This window comes from Panthera pardus, unplaced genomic scaffold (genome assembly GCF_024362965.1).
Source record: "Panthera pardus isolate Hobbes unplaced genomic scaffold, ASM2436296v1 HiC_scaffold_11, whole genome shotgun sequence".
Taxonomy (NCBI): Eukaryota; Metazoa; Chordata; class Mammalia; order Carnivora; family Felidae; genus Panthera; species Panthera pardus.
The window spans coordinates 94,261,466-94,287,138 of record NW_026526666.1 but is presented as its reverse complement, the minus strand read 5'-3'; the positions used below and the strand labels follow the sequence as shown (position 1 = coordinate 94,287,138).

The following is a 25,673-nucleotide window of genomic DNA, read 5'->3' as shown; positions in this document are numbered from 1 at the left end:
GCGTGCGTCGAATCTCCCCCTGCCTCTCTCTTACAAACACACTTGTCATTGCATTTGGGGTCCTCCCAGAAGAGCCAGGAACAATCTCCCCATCCCAAAGTCTCGTGGTCACAGACTCCGGGGATTAGGACCCGACATCTTTTGGGGGCCGTGTTAACCTCCCGCAGGTTAGGAACCGCTGTTTCCGGATGCGGCAGGTGGAGGAGGCGGAGAGAAGCGGGGCATCCCTTTCCCACAGCTTGCAGCTCTGCGCCTGCCTTAAACCCTGACGGGAAAGGGACAAGGCTTTGGAAAAATTGAGAGCTAACGGACACGTAACTTTGTGTAAGGCTAAGGTGTACAACGTGTTGATTTGATATGCACAGCAGAACGATCACCACCGCGGTGTTAGCCAAGGCCTCCATCACGCCACGTGATTATCATTTCTTCTTTGTGGGGGCAGATTTCATCTTGTAAAACCACGGCAGAGCGTTTCCTTTTGTGTGGGGTTCGGCTTTTGAACTTCTGCGTTGAAATTGTCCGGGGCCTGTTTTACGTCTCGTTTCCGGACACGGATTCGGAGAGGGAGATGTGCCTGCAGGTGGCGGATGGGGACCGGGAGGGGGGTGCCCTCGGGAACCACAGGGGACAGGGGAGGGAGGGGGCGGGGGCAGCAGGAGCCAATGCACAGGGATGTGGTGGCCACAAAGATTCGGGGTAAAACACGAGATGCTCTGGGGCTGGGATAGGCCCTCGGGGTTGTCCTGAATTAAGACAAGCAGCCTGCCTTTTGTCCCCCCTCCCATTGGAGGAAGCTCCCCCCAAAGAGGGGACACGGCCTTGGGACCTGGCGTGGACGATTTCAGGGGTGGGGGCTGCTGTGAGCAGCCGGGGAAATGAGCGCCTGCGTCCTGAAGGGGTCACGTGGTATCATGGCATCCGTCACAGTGACCTAAAGTGACCACGGGACCCGGATACCTGAGTGATGAGGCAGCCTCACTGAGAAGCCGAGGGGGACCGTCTACACCGAGCAAACGTGTAGGGAGCCATGGGAGTCCAGGTAAACTAGGCTCGGTTTGGTCAGAAGCCCACTCAGTTATCTTCTCGAGGGCCGCAGGGGTCATGCAGTCGTGCACATCGCAAGAATTTATTGAGCACCTACTATGTCCAGGACGCTTCTGCGGGTGCTGGAGATTCAGTGGTGAACAGGGAGCCCCTGGAGAGGAAGCAGGGTCCACTCTAGATCTCTCCGAGTCCCTTCCATGCCCAGAGGGGTCTCCACCCTCCAGGCCGGGAGCGCTCGTCCTCACGGTGCTCAGAACCCCCGCACAAGGCAGGGCTACCCCAGGGCGGCGAGGGCGGCAGAGCTCCCAGGCTGTCTGGCTCCAGAGCCCAGAGCCCAGCCCTCAGCAACCCCTCCCTCGTCCGACCATCCCCTCCCTCCAGCCCCCCTCCCTCCAGCCCCCCTCCCGGCCCAGCGTGTGTGTGAGCAGACGGGCGGGGAGGTGGGTGGGTGCGGGTGAGTGCATACATGGGCTGTATTTTGCCGCTTTCAGCCCAACCAGAAGGGCCTTGGGGGGGGGGTCTTCCTGGCCAACCCGCTGCCTCCGAGAGCCCCCTAAACAAAGCCACCCCTGATAGCTACGCGTCATGCTTCCGGCTTCCAAAGAGGGAGGTTTCTCCTTCTCAGTCCTGAATCTAACAAGCCTGGCTGACCGAGCAGTCTCCACTCAGCACCCAGCCTGCGCCCCCTGGGCTGTGACACACGGGTCACGCATCACAGCGTTGTGCGTCAGGGCAAAAGCCCGAACCCAAATACGTCTGCAGAGAACGGTGTGGCCCTGCTCGGAGTACTACGGAGCCACGAGCAAGGGTAAGGGTGCTTTTCACGTGCTGCTAGAAAGCGCTTCCCTCCGAGTTACATCATCCAGTGCAAACGGCGGGATACGGACCCTGCGGAGCACCCACTGCCGTTTACATAAAAATAAGAGGGAGGGGGAGGATACGGACACGTGTGTGCTTGGTCCCGTGCAGGAGGCGCCCTCTGTTGCAAGACTCTTTGAAGTCGGGCCCATGTGAACGAGGTAGCTGTTCAAGAATAACCCGTAACAGGGGCACCTGAGCGGCTCAGTCGGTTAAGCGGCCGACTTCGGCTCAGGTCACGATCTCGCGGTCCGTGAGTTCAAGCCCCACGTCGGGCTCTGTGCTGACAGCTCAGAGCCCGGAGCCTGTTTCAGATTCTGTGTCTCCCTCTCTCTGACCCTCCCCTGTTCATGCTCTGTCTCTCTGTCTCAAAAATAAATGTTAAAAAAAAAAATTAAAAAAAAAAAAAAGAATAACCCGTAACATGAAACGTCAAATGTGGAACGAACACACAGCTTTCAAGACAGCTGGTGAGTCTCTTGGGCCGGGGGAGGAGCTCTTTGCCCAGTGAGCTCAGGGAAGACGGAGAGCGGCTGGCGACCTGGGCTCTGCAGGGGCCCCTCCATTTGCACGTGCCATCCGGGCCCTCGCTGTGTTCCCTCCGGGAGCGGCTGACACCGCTGTGGACAAGGAGCGCCGCCGCCCCCTTCACCACCTGGGGATGGGCCGCACCCCAGACCTGCCGGGCCCAGGCATCTAGAACATTAACGAGCCTCCCGATCATTTTTGCAACCAGCGTGTGGCCTGGGAAACGCTGGTCCAGCGCTTGGCCGGGCTCTGCTCCTCGTTTGCCAGGACAGACACACGCCCGAGAGGCCCCAGAGCCGGGCGATGTCGCCACACGCTGCCATCCTGCCCACCCCCCCACACACCCCACGCCAGCCTCCCAGCGCCCCCCTTGCTCCCAGCTGAAGGCCAGAGACCTGAGCAGCCAGCCGCAGGTGCCCTGGATCTGTGGGAACTGGCTGCCTGATGGATTAGTGACGACGGGGCTCAGACCCCACCCCACCCCCACCCCCCAACGGCAGGTCTCAGTGGAGCAAATCAGTCACACCTGGGCAGCTGCTGAAGCCTTAACAAGGCAGGGGTGGGGGGGGGGGGTGGGCCGGAGAGGCCCTGAGCCCTTAAGAGGGGAGGGCAGGGGTGGGGGGAGACCCCGGGGTTATCTGAGGCTGCTGTGCTGAGGGAGGGTTGTCGAACGGGCGGCCACCTTGGAGGCCTTAGGCATGTCCTTCCAGAGCCTCGTCCACCTGTCCCTGGACGGCCCCGTCCATGCCCTCTGCGTGCTGGGTGTGGACATCTGCTTGGATCTCAGTGGGTGAGGAGCTGGCTCCGGGGGCGGGTCTGAGCAGGGAGGCTGGTGCCTGTCCCCCGCCCCCCCCCCCACCTCCCTGCCCCGCACTGGGGTTGGCCCTAGGCTGCATGGGGGTTGGGGGTCACCTCCCTTCCCTGCGTCTTCGGGTCCTGCCTCATCTCAGGGAGCCAGGTGTGGGTGTCGAAGGGCCCCCCGGTCCTGACGCTGCGGGGTTCTGACCCCATTCCTGTGTCTGCCCCGTGTGGGCTGTGGGACCTTAGCGAAACAAGTGCCTTGCCTCTTCTGTCCTCTTGCCTGTGAAATAGGGGTGGGGCTGGCTCTCCAGGAGGCCATAAGGATTGAGTGAGGGGGGCTCCTGTAAACTGGAGCCTTAGTTGGGGGGGTGACTTAGTTAGGGGTGGCCTCCCCCCCCCCATCCCCAGGACTAGGTCATGTTTCTTCCCCTGTAGGGATCCCTTCCAGCTTAAGCCGCTCCTCCCTCCATGGGTTTATAAATAAGATGCAGCTTTGGTAACTTCTGGAGGCTCGGTGGGAGGGTGCGATCCAGGCTAGAGCCTCCGTGGGAGGGAGAACAGGGCTCCTTGCAGTGGGGGGCGGTGGGAGTGGGGCTGAAGTTGTGTGAGGACCACAAAAGTGCCCTAAGGAGAGAGAGGGTGAGGGGCCGTCCCCTGAGGTTCTTATGCCCTAGAGTCTGTCTCCTGGTCGGGCCCAGCAGGTGTGCCCCGGAGAAATGCAAGTCATTTACCATCAGTGGCTCTCCGGGGGTCTTGGTTGACATCCACAACACGTCCCCGTTAATGACCAAGGAGGAGACGGCCACCACCCGGTGGCCTCTGTCTGATCCCATGGATGTCCTGGTGAATATGATCTCCCCCAGCTCTGCCCCCGATGGTGACAAGGTAAGTCTGGGGGCGGGAGGTGGGGGAGGGGAATCTCATCTCCCAGGGGAGGGAGCTGACACAGCCCCCGCCCTGGGGGGGTCTCCCTCCTGAAAGCTGGTGTTTCCTGGGCCTGGAGTCCGTGACAAACGCAGTGCAGGTGTTCGGCATGACCTTCGATGCCTGTGCCAAACCTGCGAGGTGGGCCCTCGGTGACCCCATTATACAGACAGGCAAACAGACTCACTGGGTGAGGAAGCACCCTGCCCAAGCCGGTGACCCGCAGAACCGGGATTCAAGCTCAAGCACGTCTGTCTTGACCCTGTGTGCTCCTGACCAGACACCCGGCTAGATTCCCGGCTAGCTGCTTTCAAAGTCCCACTCAAAGGTTCTAGCAGCAAAACTCAGATGGGCTTTCTGGCTAAGGCTGCTCTTCTGGGGGTGCAGATCTTAGTGGGACGTAAGAGCTAATGTGTGTTAAGTGCATGATGTGTAATGGGTATCTTGAGTCACGTTTCGAGAGGTCGGCCTGCCCCTCCTCTTCCACACGAGGAAACTGAGGCACAGAAGGACTGCTCTCAACCTAAATGACAGAACCCGAGTGGGGCAGATCTCGAATGTGAGCCCAAGACCGTGCTCTTTCTCCTGGGCATGCTGTCTCCCTAATGCCCCAGTGGTGTTGGTGGGGTGGGAGGGGGGGATCAGTTCCTTGTAGGGCAGGCTTCTCACGGATTTGGCACTGGCCGTGGGTCTGGGACGGCAGCTGATGGCACTGCAGGGTGATTGGAAACACCCAGACCACACCCCCTGCCAATTAAGTCAGCCTCTGGGGGCGAGCCCCTGGCTTCTGTGGGTCACAGTTCCCTCCAGGTGACTCCAATGTGAGGTCAGGGTGAGAACACAGGTGAGGCCCGCTCAGGACTAGGGCGCTCGGCCAGCAGAACCTGCTGGAGTGGTCCGCTGGTAATTGACAGGTGACAGGAGGGTGGTACATACCCTCTTCCGTGCTCTGTGCCCAGGGCTGGCGACTCCCTAGGAAGCGGGTGGCATGCTTGAGGGCAGCGTGGCTCACAGGTGACATCCAGGGCTGCGATCTATCCTGGCTGAGCCCAGAGGACCTGAGCAGCATTCTCTGCCCGGGGCTCAGCCTCCAGAACCATCAGCAGTGGCCCGCTGGGGAGACGCTGACCTTGGAGGACCTAAATTTCCATTTGGGAACAGGTGACAGGTCACAGGCACGAAAGCATGGCCCCAGCTAGTGGTTCGTTCTCTGGTTTGTCACGAAGCTCTGTGGTCCAGGCCACCGGTGGCCAAAGGGCAGGTCTTTGTCTAAAGTAGAAAGGCCCCCCCGGAAACAGTCTGGTGCAGGACGTGGGAAAGACCAAGTTCCGATTCCAGTCCCCACTCTGGGTGTCCTGCTTCCTTTTGAGTAGTTTGACGGTTGGGGGATGCTTGACCTCTGGAGCCAGGTGGCCTGGAACTTCAACCTTGTGCTGCCACTTCCTAGTTGAGCGCTGTAGGGCCGAGTGCCTTGGTCTCTCTGACCTTGGGGTAGAGCCCACCTGCGTGGGGTGTGGTGGGGCCACCGTATGGAAGTGCCTGGTGGGGTCGTGGCAGGTTTTAGACAGGACTGTGACCCTGCCCCAGCTCCCAGATGTCAGAAGCTGTAAGAGGAGACCAAAGTCGAGTGGCTGGACTTGGGTACTTAGCCGAAGTCCTGTTCCTGTCCCCTCCCCTCCCGTGGGTTCTGGCTGCTGTCTCCACAGGTTCTGGTCTCCTACTATCTGCCTGATGAGGAAGTCCCAGTGGCCACGGCCGTGCTCTGCCTCACTGGCATTGGTGAGTATGTTCCCACCCCAGACAGGGAGCAGAGGGGCTCTCCCGGCAACAAGGTGTCTCCCGTGGGTCCTGGAGGGGTTCACTCGACATGCCTGTTCACACGGTCCCTCAGAGCTCAGTCACTGCTGGCCTCGTTCTCGGAGAGCAGACCTGGGGGTTTCCCTGGGCTTCCTCGTTTTTCATACCTACTCGTGGCCGGCGCCTGCCTCCCGCCTCCCCGGGTACCACTGTTGGTAGGTCTGGTGATTGGTTAATGCTCCCATTCGATCCTTCCCCCTCTCATTCAGAACCTTCCTTCAGCAACTTGCTGCCATAGGAAGCCACTCCCCTTTCTCCACTCTTCTGGATCATTCCAGAACAAGCTATCCTACCCCCCCCTTTTTTTTTTAAATATCTATTTTTGAGAGAGAGGGAGAGACTGAGCATCAGCAGGGGAGGGGCAAAGAAAGAGGGAGACCCAGAATCCGAAGCAGGCTCCAGGCTCTGAGCTGTCGGCACAGAGCCCGACGTGGGGTTCGAACTCATGAACCTCAAGGTCGTGACCTGAGCTGAAGTCGGATGCTTAACCGACTGAGCCACCCAGGCACCCTGCCATCCCATCCATTCATTTAATGGGAGCAGGCTGTATGCCTATTCTCCTTAAGGAACAAGATGTAACTAACCTGTGCTCTCTGAGATCTGATTCTGTGTCCTCTTCGAGCTCCACTCCCCTAACTCTGCACCCCCTGTCTGTCTGTCTTTGTCAAGTCCGACCCCCCACTGCCCTTAGGAAGGACCTGAACGACCTCTGCTTCACTAAGCCCAGTAGTCTGCTCTGTCTTCCCCTGCCTTGACCTGACAGCAGCCTTAATACAACCGGTTACCCTTTGACACTTTCTACTTGAAACCTTTTCGGGGACCCTGCGCTCTGTTTCCTTCCTACCCAGCCGGCTGTTCCTTCTCGGGTCCTTTTTGCTGGATCTTTTATCACCCAGCCGCCCACCCCAGCCTGGTGGGAGTGCCTCAGGCTCAGGCAGCAGGTCACGTGGCTCTGCAATCAGGACCCCCCCCCCCCACAAACTCTTCCGGCCAGGCATCTCCCGCCAACTTGACCCCTGTATCTGCTGACCCAGTGTTCCTTCCTGAGTGTCTAACCAAGGTCTCCAACTTAATCTATCCCAAATGGAACTGGCTCTACTTCCGGGGAAGGTGGTGGAGTAGGAGGACCCAAACTGAACTCGTTCTCTCTCCCTCCAGCGCCTCCCTTGCTGACGGTCTTCCCATCACCGTGGACCGTGGTCCGTGCTTCTAGCTGGTCGGGCCCCAACCCTGGATGTCCCCCTTCCTTCTCCCCTCTGCCCACGTCAATCCCCATACCTTGCTGCCGTTTCCTCAAAGCTGGCTGGAATGCGGCCACAGGCCACTTGGACGTTGTTGGCTGGTCCAAGCCACCCTCCTCTTGCTTGGGTCCCTGCGTGGGTTCCCTGCCTCATCCTTGCCATCCCCCCAGAGCAGTGCGTCTCCAGAAGGCCATCTGATAAGGTCTCTGGGGATCAAAGCCTTCTGTTGCTTCTGCGTACCCGGGTCAGAGCTGGCCTCCCTCCCACCCAGGTTTTGTGGGTGCCCAGAGCACCCTGGCCGCTTGACTTTTGACCTTGCCGCTTGGCACCTCCTCTTCTAATTGCTTTTCCCTAAATATGGACGCTGATCACTTTTATGCCTCCTTCAGGCCTCTGTTCACGTTTCAATTTGGGAGACTCCTCTGATGACCTAAAACTAAAGCCTATCCCTCCACCTGCTCCCCTGTTTCCTATGGCATTTCTACCATCGGGCAGGATGTGCATTTTACTTCCGTTTTCACCCCTTGCCGGGGGGGGTGGGGAGTTGTGTATGCGCACGCTCACATGCTCTTCCCTAAGACTGAAGATGACGAGGTTCATAGTATCTGGTCCCTGAGCATCCATACCAGGTGCTAAGTGTATGCGGCCATCGTGGTCTGTTTTCGTGGCCCTGACGTTCCGGTCGGGACCTAGCACATCAGATGGGAGCTGTGAATAAAAACAGCCAGGGTAAAGGCACACGGTGGCCAGTGGGTGGCGGGAGGGGTACAAGGTGGAGAATGTAGAAACTGTACGAGGAGCCTCGGTGCTGATCTTTGGGCAGAGCCTGGATCTTGAAGTTCTGAGAGGCTTGGAATTGCCACGTATGGAGCCTTTCCTAAGTCTGAGAGTGCCAAGAGCTTTCCAGAAGGCTGGAGAGCGGGCCCCCTAGGTAGGCGTCACCTGGGTAGAGGCCAAGTGGTGCGAGATCGCATCAGGACCACGGTGGAATCGTTCTGGGGGTTGCTGGGAGGTTGGGGGAGACGCCCAGATACTGGTCCTCTCCAGGCTTGCTCACGGGAGGCGGTCGGCCTCTGAGGAGCTTTCTTCTTCGAAGCTGGCAGCATGCCCGGGAGGTGGGGCATCCCTGATCCCTGGCCCCAGCTTCGGGCAGCGCTGGGATCACCTACCGCCTCGAGGCTCCACCCGGCAGGTCTAGGTGGTGGTGGTGAATTTCCCTCTCGTTTCAGTGGTCTCCCTAGACGTGGACATCTACCGCAGCGGGCAAGTCGAGGTGGCCAGTGACAAGCAGGCTAAGGTGAGGCTGCCCGGGGAAGGGCGTGGGCCCACAGACTCTCTCTGGATTTGCTAACACCTCTGAAGTCCCGTTCCTGCAATACAGTCAGAGCTGATCCCGTCCATTTCTAGCTCTGCCCCCAAAACGAAAACGTCTGGGGACGCTGGCCCCCCATCCTAGCCTGGTTGTGTGGTTACCTGGGACTGGCCCCTCCGCACGGGACGGGTCTCCTCTCGTTCGCCTGTATCCCTGCTCCCCCGGCACTGAGACCAGGCAGGGAGCTGTGACCCACATCCAGCTTCCTCCCTCCCTCTCGACTCGCTCCCCTGACCTCACCCTCTCCTATTAAGCACTTGCGTTGGCAAAGAGGTCCCTGTCCCCCTGGAGAAAGTCTTGGCTCTGCTCCTGATGTGTGGGGGCCTGTCTGGGAAGCAGGATTTACCCGGCTTCCTCCTGAATCAGCATTCCTGTTACGTTTGCAGAAAAACTGGGTCTGGGGACCCAGTGGCTGGGGCGCCATCCTGCTTGTGAACTGCAGCCCTACCGACAAGGGCCAGAGCATGGACAAGAAGACCACGAGGGTGTTCTTTCCCGAGGGTAAGAACTGGCCTCTCGCTGTCCTGGGACCCCTGCCACCTTTGCTTCGTGGCACCCAGCTTTCCCTGGGGTTTCATTGCCACAGCCCTCAGCAAATGCAGATTCTAGGTTGAGGTCCCCCTCTGAGCCTAAACCGTGTCTGTCTGTCTGTCTCTCTTTTAATGTTTATTCTTGAGAGCGAGGGCACAAGCAGGGAAGGGGTGGAGAGAGAGAGGGAGACACAGAATCTGTAACAGGCTCCAGGCCCTGAGATAGCCACGTAGAGCCCGACACGGGGCTTGAACTCACGAACCAGGAGATGGCGACCTGAGCCCATCAGGATGCTTAACTGAGCCACCCAGATGCCCTGCGCCTAAAGCCTCGACTTATCAGAGGCTTGAAGTTTATAGCGAGGAGGAAAGAAGCCACCTGGCCCCGTGGGTCCTTGATACTGGATAACAAACTATTTCTTGGCCACAGTCTTGAGTGTGTTAACTTCCCTGGTCTCATTCTCCCTATCTGTAAAATGGGGATGATACAGCTGGCTTCACGAAGTAGTTGAGTCTAAGTGAACACACACGAGGGGTATGCGAGCATCTCCCTAAAAACCCTCTCGTGACCTGGGGCAGGATCCCTGCCTGCCTTACGCAAAAGCAGTCTTGGATCTGGTCCTCTCCTGAGGTCGGGGCCAACGTTCTAGGTCTTGGCGGTATAAAGGGGTGCCCTGGTTCTCACCAAGGCTGGAGGGGAACCCACACGGGACTGGCCGTGCCAGGCCCTATTCTTGGTGTTTGCGGGGGCCGTGCACTCCCCCCAACCGCGTGGGGTGAGTGCTGTCCTAACTCAAAGCGGACCCCAAGGCTGGCCGGTTGCCTGTGGCCACGCGGGGAGCAAGTAGCCGAGACCTACGGCAGGGCCGGGCCAGAGCGGGAGCCCCGAGGTCCCCAGAGCTCCGATCCACGAACCCCAACCGTGGGCCTTACCGTGCCTCCCTCCACCTCTGGAGCGCTGGCCTGCAGAGGCCCCTCCACCTTTTACCTTGTCTTTTGCCCAGAGATCAAGAGTCTGTCCCAGATGACCCTGAATGTTCAAGGGCCCAGCTGCACTTTAAAGAAATACCGGCTGGTTCTCCACACCTCCAAGGAAGAGGCAGAGAAGGCAAGAGTCTACCGGCCCCAAAGTGAGTGTTCTGGCACCAGCTCTGGCTTCGCCCATGTTTCCATCGCGCCGGGAGCAGCCGCGGTCACGTCGCTCCCAGCAGGCCTGCTGGGACCTAGGGTTGCTGGGACCTAGGGTTGCTGGGACCTAGGGTTGCTGGGACCTAGGGTTGCTGGGACCTAGGGTTGCTGGGACCTAGGGTTGCTGGGACCTAGGGCTGCTGGGACCTAGGGCTGCTGGGACCTAGGGCTGCTGGTCGGGGCCTGGTGTGGCCACACGTGTGTCCCGGGGACTCTCTGGCTGCCACTTCCAAAGACTAAGTCTGTACACGTGGGTGAGTCACCCACGTGGCCCCCAAGCCACCTTCCCCCAGTGGGGGTGACGATTGTGCCCACCCCATGGGGTTTCCGCAGCTGGAGGGCAGCAATGCATACTGGCCCCACGTCCTCAGATCAGATAAGCTCTTCTGCCAGCTGCCTCTTCCAGAAGATTCTGGCTTCCCTCCTCTTCCAAGAGCCCACCGTATGAAGTTTCCAGAACTCAGAGCCCAAGGAGCGGAGTAGCACGTGCTAGCACGTTCGCCCCAGGCACCACGCCCCACCCCGCCCAGCCGGAGCCCTTGCAGCCTGGAAGGCGGGCGGCACATCCCTGTCCTATAGGGAAAGGCACACAAGCTGTGGCTTAGGAAGGGGACGCGTCCACCTCCAGCAGGACCTCCTTGAACAAACCAGCTTTCTGGTCTACCTACACCGGTTTGGCATTCCGTGCCTCCAGCTTCCTCAAGCTGAGGTTTAACGCTGCTTCTGGAGGCCTGTACCGGTGTGTTTCCTTCTCTCAGAGCCAAGTTTCGCTCGGCTGGGCGACCGGGCAGGGCTCTGCTCTCCATACCACGTCCATCCCTCGGCGTCCGGCTCTGGAGAGCAGGTCTCGGCCGCTTCCTCCCCTGCGCGCGGGGGCCCTGGCTCGGTCTTCTGCTCCGTCTCTTCTGTAGACCGCAGCTGAACTTGGAAGTGGCGTGGGACTGGCCGGGAAAGGCCGCCCACGTCGGTTGTACGCGGTCCTTCCCCACGTGGGCTGGGAGTGAGCCGTAGACCCGTGGGTGTAAGCCTGGTTTGGGCCACGAGGACCGCTCTGCCCGGGGCTGCCCGCCGCGTGTGGATGACGGAGGCAGTGATCCGTGTAGCCCACTGAACATGGACTCCATCCTCTGTGTCAGGCTGTCAGGGTCTTACTGAAGTTTCCGTTTGGTTGTCGAAGGACGCCTGGCTGGCCAGGTTGGTAGAGCGTACGACCCTTGATCTTGTGGTCAGGCGTTGGAGCCCCATGTCGGGGGGAGAGATGAAGGCGTTTTGTTTTGTTTTTTAAAGCATTCACGAACCCAGGGGGAACCGGGCGCGAGGCTGGCTCAGTCAGTGGAGCGTGTGACTCATGATTGCGGGGTTTCAAGTCTGAGCCCCACCCTGGGAGCGGAGCTCAGTTTTTTAAAAATGCGTTTAAAACCCACCGGGCAGGGGTACCCAGCATGGGGCGTTTTCACGAACCCTTAGGGGATTCTGCAGCAGGCTCCAGTGGGAGAACCACGGCTCTCTCTCTATAAGCTAGAGCAAAGGAGTCCGAGGAGGAACTTCTGGAGAAAATCAACAGCCAGAGCTGAAGTTCTAGAAACCGAGGGAAGGAAGCCTTGCGTGGGGGCCACGATCCACCATGGCTGATGGTGTCGCTGATCAAATCGATGGTACAAAAAAATCTGTTTTCAAAACGACCGTCATTCGCGATCTGCTAAGAGCCGTGGGGCCAGGAGCCACGGCAAAGTGGGCAGGCCGTGGGTCTACGGCCGAGGACTCTGCCATAAAGGGGACCTTGTGGAGGTAGTGACTGGGAGGCTGGGGTGGGGGGATGTCTGAAGACGGCAGAACGCAGCACACCCGTGCGGGTAGCACTGACCCAGCGGAGGGGAGGGAGCACATCTAAGGATGAGACTATGAGAATCGGGAGCCCTCCTGGACGGGAGGGGGACACCAGTGTCTAGTGGGTGGTGTCCAGGGTGACTCAGGTTTGGTCCTCTCCCAATGGGGGGATCTTTTCAGCATGGTGGCTCCTCTGGCTGCGTGGGTGCAAGAGAGCTTTATTTTTCTCTTTATTTTTGAGCACGAGAAGAGTGCAAGCAGAGGGAGGGGCAGAGAGCGAGGGAGACACAGGAATCAAGAGTCAGGTGCTTAACCGACTGACTCACCCGGGCGCCCCCAAGAGAGCTTGATGGATCTGGCTTAACCAGAGTTGAGGTCTTGGTGTGGGAGTGGATGGCGTGTGCAAGGGAGTGGGTTTAGCCATGGTTCCCGGAATGTGTGTGGGGGGGGATGAAAAGAGGAATCGGCAGTAGGCAGGGTGGGGGCCGGGTTGAAAGATTGCAGAGGTTGGGGTCTCGGTGAGCTAAAAAGACAGGAAGGTGCCAACAAGCTGTGCGGAGGTGACGTCCAGGCCATGAGCGTGGAGATTGGCATCTGGGGCGGCACAGAGCCTTGCGACGAGTCTGTGCTTGAAATAGTCCACGGAGGAGGCTGAGGGGGGCAGTCGGGCGCAGAAAGGAAGGAGCCGGTGGCCTCATCTGCGAGCGTGTCCTTCCACGGGACGAGGATTCTTGCGGGATGAAGAAATGGGCTGGAAGGTTCGAAGAACAGACCCCGTGGTACACGGAAGGTAGGAGAACAAGCACAGCTCAGATCAGCGTTGACTCTGCGTGCTGGGGCTCTCGCTCTGGAAGGACGCGTTTGCTCCCTGCTCTCGAAGCCTGCTAGGGGTCGACAGCCAGAGGCCGAGCAGGGGCTGGGGGGGTGGGGGGGGTGGCTTGAGGTCAAGGGTAGTGGAGCGGAGAACGGAGTGCGAACAGGGCAGGAAGGCACCTGTCTGGGTCGTGAGGCACCTTTTCCTCCCTCCTCACCCGGCTCACGAGGGTGGCGGTCACAGCACCTGCCTCAAAGGGTAGGAGGGTGCGTGGGCGTCCACGGGCACCCAGGATGGACCCTCTCGCTCCAGCACTCCGTGGGGAGTCCCCTTTGGGTGCAGCGGCCATGGGGAGCCCAGGGCCCTGGTGCAGCGGGAGGTGCCGGGCCCGCAGAGGCGGCTGTCGGGTGCCACGTGGTGGCCGGAACAATCCGGTGTGTGCGGTTGGGAACCCCGTGGGGCTCGAGCGCACCAGCTGTGAACCTCTGCATCCAGTCAAAAGGGCTGTGCTGGGCAGCTTCGGGGGTCCCTCCCGCCCTGTCTAGGCTGGCCGCCTCCAGGCCTGGCTCCGGGCCAGCGAAGGAGCCTTCGGGCGGACGAGAGAGGCAGGGGGCCCCGGCAGCATTCCCAGCCGGAGCTGTCCGGCCGGCACAGCCCGTAAGTGGCCGGCGGCAGGAGAAGCCGGAGCACCCGGGGCCGGCAGCTGCGGTCAGTGCCCGTAAGGTTTTCTTGCAGACCTACGAGTAGCCGGGCCGCGTCTGGAGGAGCACGGCCCCTACGCAGGCCACAGCAGTGCCGTGACCCAGAGCGAGAGGCCAGTGAGCCGGAGCCGTGCCTGTGCCCCCGGGGGATGGCAGTGGCCGCAGCGGCCCTCTGCTGGCACGTTGGAACCGGAGGCCAAGGCAGCCGGCACCTGCCGTGCGTGAGGTCTGCACGGGATGCGGTGCCCGGGTCGTTCAGGGCCTCAGTGGCCACAGTAAACCTAGAGTGGGATTCCCCGGGCCTGGGGTCTGTCGAGAGGCTCTGCGGAGGAGCAGCTGCCGTCAGGGCCGGGCGGTCACAGGGGGGAAGGGGGTCAGAAGTAGGAGAATAGTGGCGAGGAAGTCGGGTAGGGAAGCCTGGCGGCCTCCGGTCAGGGAGGGGGACCTCTGGAAACGGAGAACGAACAGATCGGGGATCGGATTAACCAGAGACAACCACAGGGTACGGTCAACTTCTCTCTCTCTCTCTCTCTCTCTCTCTATTCCGTGCGTGGCTTTTTATTTCACAACCTGAGAAGCCGGAAGGAGGTGGGCTCCACACAGCTGATGGGAACTTTCCTTGGCTTCTCAGGAAACCCTTGGAGCCCAGCCAACAGGCCGTTCTCACGGACGCCTTCCTAGCGCTTACTTAAGCAGCGTCCGACTTTGCAGACGAAGCTGCCAGGCTCACCTTTGCCCCTTTAAGGCTTTTTAGGATCTCTTCCCCGAAGGGGGTCAAAGGGGAGAACCACCTCCCGTGAGCCTTTACCCTGGACCGAGCGCCTTGAAGACACCCGTCCTCCTCTGAGCCCCAGCCCTCGAGGTGTGACAGGGCTTTGAGAGCAGCGTCTGGGGGGCCCTCGCTCATTTGCGACCTCCTGCACGGTCGCCACAACTGCGGGCACAGAAAAGCCGGCTCGGCTCCCGTTCTCCTGGGGCTGGGAGCGCCTTGTCCCTCTGACCAGAGGAACGAGCCGGTACCCCCGACTGTCGGATGTGGAGACCGGCACTAGGCTACGTCAGCAGCTGGCCTGTCCCTTCTCTCCTCCTCAGAAGACAGCTCGAGCACCTTTGAGGTGCTGCTGGGGCCTGGCCAGCACACGTACGCCTTTGCCCCCCTCGAGAACCACCTGAAGGAAACCTTCTACGTCGAAGCTGCGGAATTCCCATCTGCCGACTTCTCGGGCCTGATCTCCTACTCGGTCTCCCTGGTGCAGGAATCTCCAGACCCGGTACGTCCCCCGAGTAGACCAGCAGCCCCCGCACCGGGGACTATGGGGGAAGGTGGACCTCCCTGAAGGTGGGCAGGGGCAGGGGAAGGCCAGGCTCGGCAAGGGAGAGCGCAGGTTTCCTGCCGCCTTTGGGAGAAGGCCGCGGGGGACGGGTGAGGGCCGGAGGCGGGTGGAGCTGGGTGGCTGGCGGCCTGCAGGGGTGCTGGGGGGAGGGTGGATTCCGCACAGGGTCGCTGACGGGACCGTGTCTGATGTTTCAGTCCATTCCAGAGACCCTGGTATACAAAGACACCGTGGTATTCCGGGTGGCCCCTTGCGTCTTCATTCCCAGCACGCAGATGCCTCTCGAGGTCTACCTGTGCAGGTAAGAGGCCCTTGGGTGCCTGTGTCCTGTCCTTTCCATAAGTGGTACTCTTTTCTGTGTCTGCGTGGTGACGGGGGTAAAAAGGACTAGAGACTTCTCCCCGGCCAAGTGAGATCCTTCTGCCTGAACTGCCCAGTCCTATCCCCAGGACCACCCCCCCCCCTCCCGTCCTACCAAAAGTCCCGTTTAAATGCACATGATGCTAGGGACGGAGCAGTGGATGTGACAGTCCCTCCCCCGTCCTGGGGAGACAGCGGCACGACTTCAGGTGGTGTCCTGGGTTGGCAAGCAGGGTGAAGGACGTAGAGAGGTAAGGACAGGCGTGTGCTCCGGGGACAGCCAGGGGACCTGGAGGGCCGGGAGAGAGCAGGTAGGAGAGGACCCGGCCACGGCAGCAGGGCCTCCTGGGCTGTGACAGACCCCAAATGCGGTGGTTTAAAGTCCACTTTCTCCCGCCCGGATGCCCACGGGTAGGAGGGCAACATTGTTCTCACGGTTTCTCAGGGGCCCCAGCTCTGTTCAGTCTTGCGGTGACACCTTCCCCCGCCTGCCGGGCCCTTCCGAGCTCCATCCTCTAGGAGAGCAGAAGAGACAAAGCCCAGGCAAAGCTGTCACTTGTCGCTGCTGAGGCCTGGAAGCCTCCTGACCCGCTTCTCGTGTGCTCATTGGCCTGCAGAGGGCCGCGCCTGACCACGGGGAAGCCAGGACAGGGAGAAGGGGGCCAAGGACCCGGGCTGGTAAAACGGATGGGAAACCATCAGCGGTCCTGTGTGTACAATCGCTCCGGCCATATGGAAAACCAGGGGTCCCAGCAGAAGGCAGGGACGAGTACAGCCACTACAATGGCACAGGCCGGACATAGGACACAGCAGTGGCTCAGGCCAGCGGGTGGGAGCACAGCAGTTGACTCAGGGGTGTACTGAAGGTAGACTTCCCCACCCCACCCCACCCCACCCCACCCCACCCCACCCCATCCCACCCCATCCCACCCCATCCCACCCCTGCCCCGACCAGGTTAGCTGATGCACAGGCTACAGAGAAAGGAGACTGTGCCCTGAGTTTGGGGTCTGCAGTAAGGCGAATGGTGGTGTCCTTGCTGTGACATGGGGTGGAATGGGTGCTTTGGTTCTGGTGACTTGAACCTGGAGGCACCTGTTGGGTTTCTAAGCTTCTGGAGCTCAAGGGACCGTCTTGGAAGCTCGAGACCAGTCTGGGCGGGCCTGGCAGGTGGAGGATGTTCAAGGCCACGGGCCTGGCCACGCCCAGCTGAGGAGCAAGTGCGCACAGGAGAGCTGGCCGAGCAGTGAGCTCTGGAGGGATCGAACACTTTGCTCTGGACAAGAATCTAGCAAAGGCAACCGCGAAGGAAGAGAAGCTCGATTAAAAACCCGGAGGGTGGAGACCCAGGCGTTAAGGGAGGCGGGGATACCGGGTGAAACCCCAAGAGGAAGAGAGGAGACACCATCGGGTTTGGCAAGATGCGGGGCACCTGCTGTGCAGCAAGAAACCCTGAACGGTGGGTGCGGAAGGACTGAAGGACGACGGGAAGGTTGGACTTAGCAAAACTCCAAAGGAAATGGTCTGAACGGGGAAAGCAAGAAGGGGGGGTGGCGGGGAGGGGCAAGGGAAGGCCATTTTTTTTTAAGGTGGGAAACCAAGAACAATACGGCTGGAATGATCCAGCAGAGAAGAATCTACCAGGAGGGAAAAGGCAGCTCCAGGAACCGAGCTGGCAGGACGTGTCCACAGGTCTGGTACAAGGACCGCTTGCCCACAGCTCCAGGAGGGAGAACAGAGCAAAGGGACTGGGGATGTCCTAGGATGGCCGTCCAGTGCTAAGGACCAGGTTAGGCTGTCACCAGGGGCTTTGCTCCAGCTGTCTTCAGTGACTGGAGTTCTAGGGGAGAAGAAAATACGGAACTGGGCTAACTGGGGGTGGGGGTGGGGGGTGGGGTTCTGCTGCGTGAGTCAGCCCCAAGCACAGGGGCGAGGGTTTAATGACAATGATCCTAGGCTCCAAGCCAACCGAGGAGAAAGGTCAAGAACCTCAGACAGCAGCTGAGGACCAGAGGTCCCAGCGAGGGCGAGCCGGAAATGGAGGCGGCAAAACCTGGCGGATGCCGGAGATCTTGGAGGTGGTACAAGTGCCCCCGTGTGGTACCTCATGGCGAGGGGGATCTCTACCTCCTCTGCGTCCAGGGCGGGGGATAGCAGATAGCCCTTCTGTGGGGGTGGGGGTGCTTCCACGGAGTAGGGCTCTCCAGAGGAATGCCTTTCAGAATAAAAAAGGAAGAGCTTAAGGGATTTTGCTGACGACAGATCCCCAGACCCCAGACCCCAGACCCCAGACCCTTCTACTTTGTCTTTGGAGATTGACGTTCACTACATAAGCGGCATCTGCTGAAAGCCTGGTCTCCTAGGACTCTCCCGCGGAGGAGGTATGCAGGCACAGCGTGATCCAGCTTAGCCGCCGGCCTGCGATTACACCTCCTTCCCCCAGCACGCATCCGCAGACTGTTCCGGGCCTTGCCAGGGGCGCCCGTTGGGTTTCTGAGCTCCCTGCAGCCTTGTCTGTGTTGACCTAAGAAATCGGTTCTTGGGGATCATGGAAGAACAAAGCAAGTCTTGGGCGTGGGAAGTGTCAGAATTGAGACTCTAGCCCAGTTCCAACAGTATGACCTTGCTGGCATTCAACTCCTGACAATCTGTCTGTAAAATGAGCGGTCGTAATGCGTGCCTCAGACATTACTGTGTATCTCCAACGAGGAATATCATGGTCCTGTAAGCCTGCTGCTGTGCACGACAGCGCTAAGACCCCAGGGTCTACCCCCACCCCCACCCCCACCCCCACCCGCCATGCAAATGTGACCACCTCGTTGGCCCTCCCAAGGGGGCGCTGAGCTGCTTGGCTTCTTGGGAGAAAAATCCAGCCTCCTCTGGGTAGACTGAGGTGAGAGAGCCTGGGGCAGGGGTCGAAGGCACGCGCGGGGTGTGACTGCAGGGGCGGGGACAAAGCAGGGTCCTAGGGAACCAGAGCAGGGACCGACGCTGGCAATTCCTGACCCGACTCCGCCATGTGCCGAGTGCTGCTAAGCGAGACGCGGGAGGGCCGCTCTGCTCACCTTGTGGCCAGAGGCGTCCTCTCTCCTGACCAGAAAGAGGTGCCCCACCCCCGGCCCTGGGGCAGCGAGGCCGTGACCGGAGTCTTGAAGGCTTCCCCCAGGGCTGGCTTCTCTCCCGTGGCAGAGAGCTGCAGGTCGAAGGTTTTGTCAACACGATGATGGAGCTGAGCGAGAAGAGTAACAGCCAAGTGGCATCTGTCTACGAGGACCCCAATCGCCTGGGCAGGTGGCTCCAGGTAAACCCCGCCCCCCCCCACGCCCCCGGGGCAACCCACTCTCTTCCCATTCGAGAACGCACAGAACACCCAGGTGCTAACGGGTCTGGCACGTTCACATGTTGGCGGTTAGAGCAGGGCTCCCCGCTTCAGCGTCCAGCCCGACCTGGCAGGACCCCGAGGTCCGGCACTCTGCTCCCCACGAGCAGCCGAGTGATGACCCTAGGCCGGGCATCGATCCGAGTGCTGGAGATAAAGCAGAATGGGCCAGATCGTGCCCGGCTCTAGCAAGGACACAGGACTCTCTAAGTCTTGTGAAGATGATGCCGTAGGGAGTCTCTAGACAGTCGGGAAAATCTTCAAATTCAGGAAACTGAGCTGGCCAGACAAAGATTGGGGGTAGGTGCTAGATTAGACATCAGGGCTCTTTGGGCAGAGGCACAGCTGATGTGAAGGTCCGAACGTGGACATGTACTTGGAGGGTTTGGAGAACAGAAGGGCTGGGGTGGTGGGGGTGGGGGTGGGGGGTGGGGGCTGGATCAAAGCGACAAGGTCCGAGGTGGGGAAGAGCCAGATCCTATATTAGGGACCTTTCTTTAAAGCCAAGGTTAAGGGGCAGAAACAAGTTCACAATGAGATGGGAGGGCCTCGAGAGTGAAGTGTTCTGATTTAGGTTTTGAAAAGTCCCTTCTGGCTGAGAAATACAGAACTGGTCTTAGGAAGGGGCAAGAACCAAAGAGAACTGGCTGCAGGGCAACTGCAGTAACTTGGGGGCGAGAACGTGGCGGTTTCCCCTGACCGGTGCCAGAGAGGAGCTCCGCCCTCCCCGCCCTGCCCCGCCCCCATGACATGAAATGAGGCTTGTTCTTGGACGGGGTGCGGAAGGTGGGAGGAGGGATCTGAGGTGACTCTGGCTTTAAACGTGACGAGTAGGAGAACAGGTCTGGGCCAGCCCCAGAGAAGGGGATGCCTGAGCTGGGTGTCGAGGGCCAAGCAGGAGTGGGCGGAAGGGGTTCCCGTTGCGCCCCTTCTTAGAGGCGGCCTGGGTGCGGGAAGCATTGTGACCGGCGGGCCAATAACACAGGCAGGAAAACTGGCCGAGGGAGCAGGGAGAACTCAACTCCTTTTCCCGTCTCCTCCAGGACGAGATGGCCTTCTGTTACACCCAGGCTCCCCACAAGACGCTCTCCTTTGTCCTCGACACCCCTCGGGCCCTCACGCTGGAAGATTTCCCCATGAAATACTCACTGGTGTGGGGCTCAGTTTGGCTGATCTGAACTCGGTCCAACCTGTCGGACCTGGCAGCTGCCTGGAAGTGATGGGGTGGCGAGGGGGAGGTCCCAAGTGGCCTCCTGGGGAAGGGGCGGGGAGGTGGGAATCTACCCGAAAGTCTGGATTAGGGGTAAGACTGGGGCCTAAAGCCCATCCTTCCTCACACCCCTGCCCCACTGGGTCTCCTTCCAGAGCCCAGGGGTCGGTTACGTGATCCAGTGCACCCAGGACCACAGGGTGGCCAGCATGGATTCCATTGGGAACCTGATGGTGTCCCCGCCGGTCAAGGTGGGAGGGAAAGAATACCCCCTAGGCAGGATCCTCATTGGCAGCTGCTTTTACCCCAGGTGAGGCACGAGGCCAGGTGGTGGCCTCTTGGAGCTTCCACACGACTCGGGGACATTCTTAACACTGCCCAGAAAGGATTTTTGAGCCTTTGGTTGTCCTAGGAGACCCCGGGTAGAAAAAGCAGACAAACTTCATCCTTTTGATTCCAGGGTTTACATTAGAAGGATGCTGAATTTGGTTGGCCTAGTGACCTCTAGGAGCTTCCTCCCACAAGATGTATGGACTTCTTGGTGGCCGTTAATCGACATCCAGGAGATACTTGTGTCCCAGGGGTCAGAATTTCTCGAGCTTGAATCCTCTGGCGTCGGTCCTGAGTTGGGCCGGAGTAAGAGATTCTTAGCCCATTGTTTATGGACCGGTCACTTGAGCCCAAGGGTCAGAGCAGCCAGTTAGCAGAAGGGGAGCCTGATGGCTGATGAGAACCCGAGAAAGCAGAATGACCATGTAGAGGTATGGGCCAAGGGTGTGAAGGCCCCTCCCCCAAAAGTGGGGTGGGGGGGGGATGTAGACCAGGTCCTAACTGAGCAACTGCTCTAGCCCAAGGGGAGTAGGTGGTGGCCTAAACCACACCATGTTGGCTCAGGGGCCGTGCCTTCCGTCTTCCCCTCAGCAAGGAGGGCCGAGACATGAGCAAGGCCCTCCGGGACTTCCTCTACGCCCAGCGAGTCCAGGCCCCGGTGGAGCTCTTCTCGGATTGGCTGATGGTCGGCCACATAGACGAGTTCATGTGCTTTATCCCCACACAGGACAAGAGTGAGGGCGAAAAGGTCTGGTGGGGGTGGGGGTGTAGGGGTGGAGAGGGGGGCCTCCCACCTTTTAAAGCCCCTTGGAAGCTTCTGGGGAGGAAGCTAGCTCGCATCTGACCCTGGTTCTCTTTCCAGGGCTTCCGGCTGCTCCTGGCCAGCCCCAGCTCCTGCTACAGGCTGTTTGAGGAGAAACAGAGAGAGGGCTACGGAGACGTGACTCTGTTTGAGGAGGTCAGAGGGGATCAGCTCCTCTCCAGCGGTAAGGAGAGCCCCTTGGCACTGGGGCAGAGGCCAGCTCCTTCTCTCCCAGGGGTCCTTCCCAGAGGGCCGGTTTTCCTCTGTTCCTCCTGCTTGAAAGAGCCTCAGGAAAGCGTAAAAGCCTAACCTGTACCACGGAACATCTGGTTCTGTCTCGGGGCATGCAGACCAGGCAGCCAGAAGCCCTAAGGTGGCTGAGGGGTGGCTGGAGTATATGCAAAGAGGACTCTGGGGGACGGCGGGGGGAGGCAAAACCAGGCGCTACCAACGCTCCTGTCTGGATCCACTCAGGGAATGTGGAGCTAGGTGCCTGGGCGTTGGGAGTTCAGGGGTCCCCTGGTCACCCCTGTGGAAAACCTCAGTGGACAGACAGAGATAACGTCACTGGTGCACAGCATTTCTGTTCTAAATGCTGAGGGAATCCAGAGAGGGGGTTGCTGGGAGGTTCTCTAGACCTTTGCTACCCTAAGTGCAGCTTCAGTATCACGGGGGAGGGGGGACTTGTTCTAGAAATGCAGAATTTCAGCTCCGCCCTCCCCCGCCCAGATCTGGTGAATCAACCTTTGGGGTGGGGCCCAGGAATCATACGGTCCTAGAAGCACTTCTAGAAGGTGACATCCAGGAAGTGTGAACCACGAATCACACACCACATGCAATGACTTTGTGTTACCTCAGCTGGGGACTGGAACTGGGCATCCCTTTCCTAAAGACAAAGCCGTGGGGGAGCAGAGTAAATAATCTGGTCAAGGTCATGGGTTGTTCAGGTCCAGTGATGCATGGAGCTGCCCGGGTGAGGGGTGAGTGGGGGCTCAAGTCACCTGCTCACCTGTTCCGGCTCCCTCCCCAGGGCCCAAGGGGCTGGTGGCAGTGAAAGCCCTCCCTGGGTTTTCATGGACCTGATGTCAGTCCCTAGATGGGACATGTGGCCTTAGATTGGTCTTCGGAGACTGGCCGGGCCATCTGTCATGGTCACCGGGGCAACGATATACCCAGTTAGCTGGGCCCGGGAGGCCGGCCTGTCCCTGAAGGCATCGCTCCCTGGCCTACAGCCTGCCCACCCGCTCCTTTTTCCTACAGGGAGGGAGGCCAATACCATCCATCAACTTCTAGCTGATGAAAACATGAGAAAGCAGAACGAATATGTGGAGGTACGGGCCAAGGGTGTGAAGGCCCCTCTCCAAAAAGCGGGGGGAGGTAGACCAGGTCCTAACTGAGCAGCTACTATAGCCCAAGCATCAAGAAAGACACTATGATTCTGGAGATCACCGAGCAACTGAGGAGAGCGAGACGTAAGAGGCCAGGTGCAAACCTAAGCCATGAGTTGGGGGACTGGATTTGATTCCAAGGCCTGTTCTCTCTGCCACTCAAGTTGCCCCGTGTCTGACCAGAAAATGAAGGAGACCCCATCCCTGAATCCCCTAAGAACTTAGCTCCAAATTTAAGAGATTTGGACTGAGGGCCATCTCCATGCTTCAAGTGGCCCGTGAGCACTGTTCTGGGTCACTCAGCACCTCGGGTCTCAAGGTGTGAACCCCTGGCTGTGGGGAGAAGAGTTTCCCAGGAGAGATCATCCAACTGTCTGGGGGGGGGGGGGGAGGAAGCAAAGGCCTGGTGGGGGCCACGGGCTTGCCCAAGGTCACAGGATCAGCCCAAACAGCGTTGCCCACTGGCTCCTCACGGCTCCTAGTGGCGGGGTATTCCGAGCCTCCATGCGACGGGGGCCGACCTTTGCTAAACAGGGAAGGCCTCTTGGTACAGCAGGGTGGGAACCGCATCTCAGCCCTGGGGACTCCTACCCTGAGGGTGGAGGTCACGAACCCTATGCCTAGACCTGGGAAACAGTTGGTCAGAGAGAGGAAGTGCCCCCAAGGACGGGGGCAGCGCAACTGCTCACATCCCTTAAGGAAGAAGCAGGGTTCCTGCCAAGGCAGGACTTCCTCTTCGCCTGACCTTGCCCGGAGCCTCCACTCTGGCCAGGACTGTGGGCCCTTTGGCCTTCATGCTACAGAATTAGGACCGGTGGCTGTCCCGCCCAGCCCAGCCCAGCTGTGGGATCCTGGCCTTTCCTCTGAGCCCCACCGCCCTTCAGAAAGGGAACCGTGTGCACGGTCATCAGAGGGCGGGCAGGCCACGAAAGGCTCCCAGCACAGGGTGAGCGATGAAGACAAGATGGCGGCAGAGTCAGGCCAATACCCCGGGCTCCTCAATTCCCACGAACTGCCCTCTGCCGACCCACAGAAGTGCATTAACCTGAACCGTGACATCGTGAAGAAGGAGCTGGGCCTGGCCGAGAGGGACATCATCGACATCCCACAGCTCTTCTGCCTGGAGCAGCTGACGAACGTCCCCTCCGACCAGCAGACGGGGAAGTTCTACGCGAGGCCGTACTTCCCTGACCTGGTGAGGAGCGTCAGGGGTGGGCTGGGGAGGGGGTCCGTTCTGCCCGCTCTGGCTGGTCTCCTGATGTCCGTGGTGCTGGACCAGAGGCACGGGCACGGCAGACAGTGGTGCCTGAGAGGAAGGGAGGTGGGAGCTCCTCTCTCCCTCCTCAGGTAGGGAACGCCCCTGACGTGAGCAGGTCCCAGAGCGGGCGACTGGCTAAGCAGTGACTATAGGCCAGGCCCTGGGCTCATCCCCAAACTTGGAAGAAGGGAGTTGTGTCCCCCCCCCCCCCCCCCCAGGTCTTAGGGACACGGGCCCTGCATTCATCAGTCACACACGGGTAGCTTTTAATTTCACAACACCAGTGTGGCCCTCTGGGCATGACACAGGCTCCTGGGAGCAGGCAGGGGTGAAGGTGGGGGGGGGGGGAGTGCCTTTGGGGAAAAGAGGCTGCGATTGAGGAAACGAGAAGTGGACAGAAGTCAACCGCCAGAGCTGGTCGGGGAGGGCATTCCAGGAGAGGCACCAAGACTACGGTGTGAAGGAGACCTCACTCCCGGTGTAAGAGAAACACAACAGAGGAAGGAACCGGGGAGGTCTGCAGAGGCAGGCCTTGGCTAGCCAGGATTTCGGTTTCGCCGAAACACGGCTGGGCCGTAGGAGGATTAGGCAAAGGGGAGTTGGATTTTGCGGAGGGTGATTGGTGATGTCTGCAGGGGGCAGAGCCTACAGCGAGGTGCCCTGTGTGGGCTGCTGGAGGTCTAGCCCTGACCACAGAGACAGCTGCGTTTCCCTGTTTGGGGGTGGGGCCTTCTTCCATGGCTCTGACACCCTACCTAGGCCTTGTCCATCCTGTCTGACAGCTGCAGATGATGGTGATGGGCAAAAATCTGGGCATCCCCAAGCCTTTTGGGCCCCAGATCAAGGGTACCTGCTGCCTGGAAAAAAAGATCTGCCAGTTGCTAGAGCCCCTGGGCTTCCAGTGCACCTTCATTGATGACTTTGACTGCTACCTGACTGAAGTCGGGGACTTCTGTGCCTGTGCCAACATCCGCCGGGTGCCCTTTGCCTTCAAATGGTGGAGGATGGTACCGGAGCCCCAGGCCTAGCGTGCCAGCCCTGCCCCAGCAGGAACGGCCCATTACTCACCATTCACCAGCGTTAGGATCCCCTGCCTCTTTGGGAGGTACTGCACCCCTTCCTTACCTGTTCACCCTGTCCCTCAGTATCCAGAGCGACAGCCAACACTGCCAGCCTGAACCCCTCAGAGAACGGTCTTCAGCTGAGAACCCATTAAAGTTCGAGCTGTTCTGAATGCATTTTGGCAGCAGCTGCCTTGTTTTGAGGAAGGGGTAACAGCGAAGGGACTCCTGGGGCAGGCTCTCCCACCTGGGGGGTGGAGGGGCAGGGACAAGGCTGCCCTCTCCCTCCTCCCCGCCCCTTCCCCTCCATCCCTGTCTTTGCAGTGGGCCAGGGCTGGACGCAAACTATTGGGGAGTTTTCTCAGACCAGCTAATCTACCTGCTTGAGCCGTGAGCGTCTCCTGGCTCGGGGAAGGGAGGAGGGCTCCTCGGCAGGTCTGGCAGGAGGAGCTGTGGGGTGCGGGGAGGGATTGGGCCTTGTGGGCAGCTGGCTTCAGCGGGGATCGCTGGGGCCTGAGGGACAGGCTACAGCAGGGGCAGGCCTGGGGGACCTCTCATGACACCTGAAGTGTCCCGGAGACAGAAAATGCCTACCCTGGCCTCCAAAGCCCCCTGGGTTGGTGGCACAAAGATGCCATTAAACCTCAGAGGAACGTTTACTTTACCAACCACTGCTGCTCCCACTCTGCTCCTCCTCGTGCTGATGGGAAGCTCCACTGGAAAGGGGGCAACGCCTGTATGTGTGTGCGTGTGTGTGTGTGTTGGGGGTGCTGCTCTCAGGACACAGGGGATCAGCCTGGGCACACCAGGGAGTGCCTGGGGCTTCTGCAGACCTGCCTGGCTCCTCAGTGCCCCCTGGTGGACACTT

The 25,673-nt window shown here is 59.9% G+C and overlaps 1 protein-coding gene across 1 annotated transcript; it reads left to right on the top strand.

Moving 5' to 3' along the window:
- Positions 1–3,128: 3,128 nt before the first annotated feature.
- On the top strand, positions 3,129–24,803 carry PADI6 (peptidyl arginine deiminase 6). The gene is made up of 16 exons (XM_053898909.1): positions 3,129–3,220; positions 3,933–4,116; positions 5,862–5,934; positions 8,483–8,550; positions 9,012–9,126; positions 10,160–10,285; positions 14,778–14,956; positions 15,217–15,320; positions 18,567–18,678; positions 19,800–19,907; positions 20,122–20,276; positions 20,888–21,044; positions 21,159–21,282; positions 22,359–22,429; positions 23,520–23,681; positions 24,527–24,803. Exons 1-16 carry the CDS (start codon positions 3,129–3,131, stop codon positions 24,770–24,772), a joined length of 2,076 nt encoding a protein of 691 aa, XP_053754884.1. The 3' UTR covers positions 24,773–24,803.
- Positions 24,804–25,673: the final 870 nt, after the last annotated feature.

Bases quoted from the DNA above. Each gene is read 5' to 3' on its own strand.
- PADI6 (XM_053898909.1), top strand. From the start codon at position 3,129: ATGTCCTTCCAGAGCCTCGTCCACCTGTCCCTGGACGGCCCCGTCCAT. The intron at 10,286-14,777 runs GTGAGTGTTCTG...TCTCCTCCTCAG, and splicing joins AAGAGTCTACCGGCCCCAAA to AAGACAGCTCGAGCACCTTT. The intron at 21,283-22,358 runs GTAAGGAGAGCC...TTTTTCCTACAG, and splicing joins GGATCAGCTCCTCTCCAGCG to GGAGGGAGGCCAATACCATC.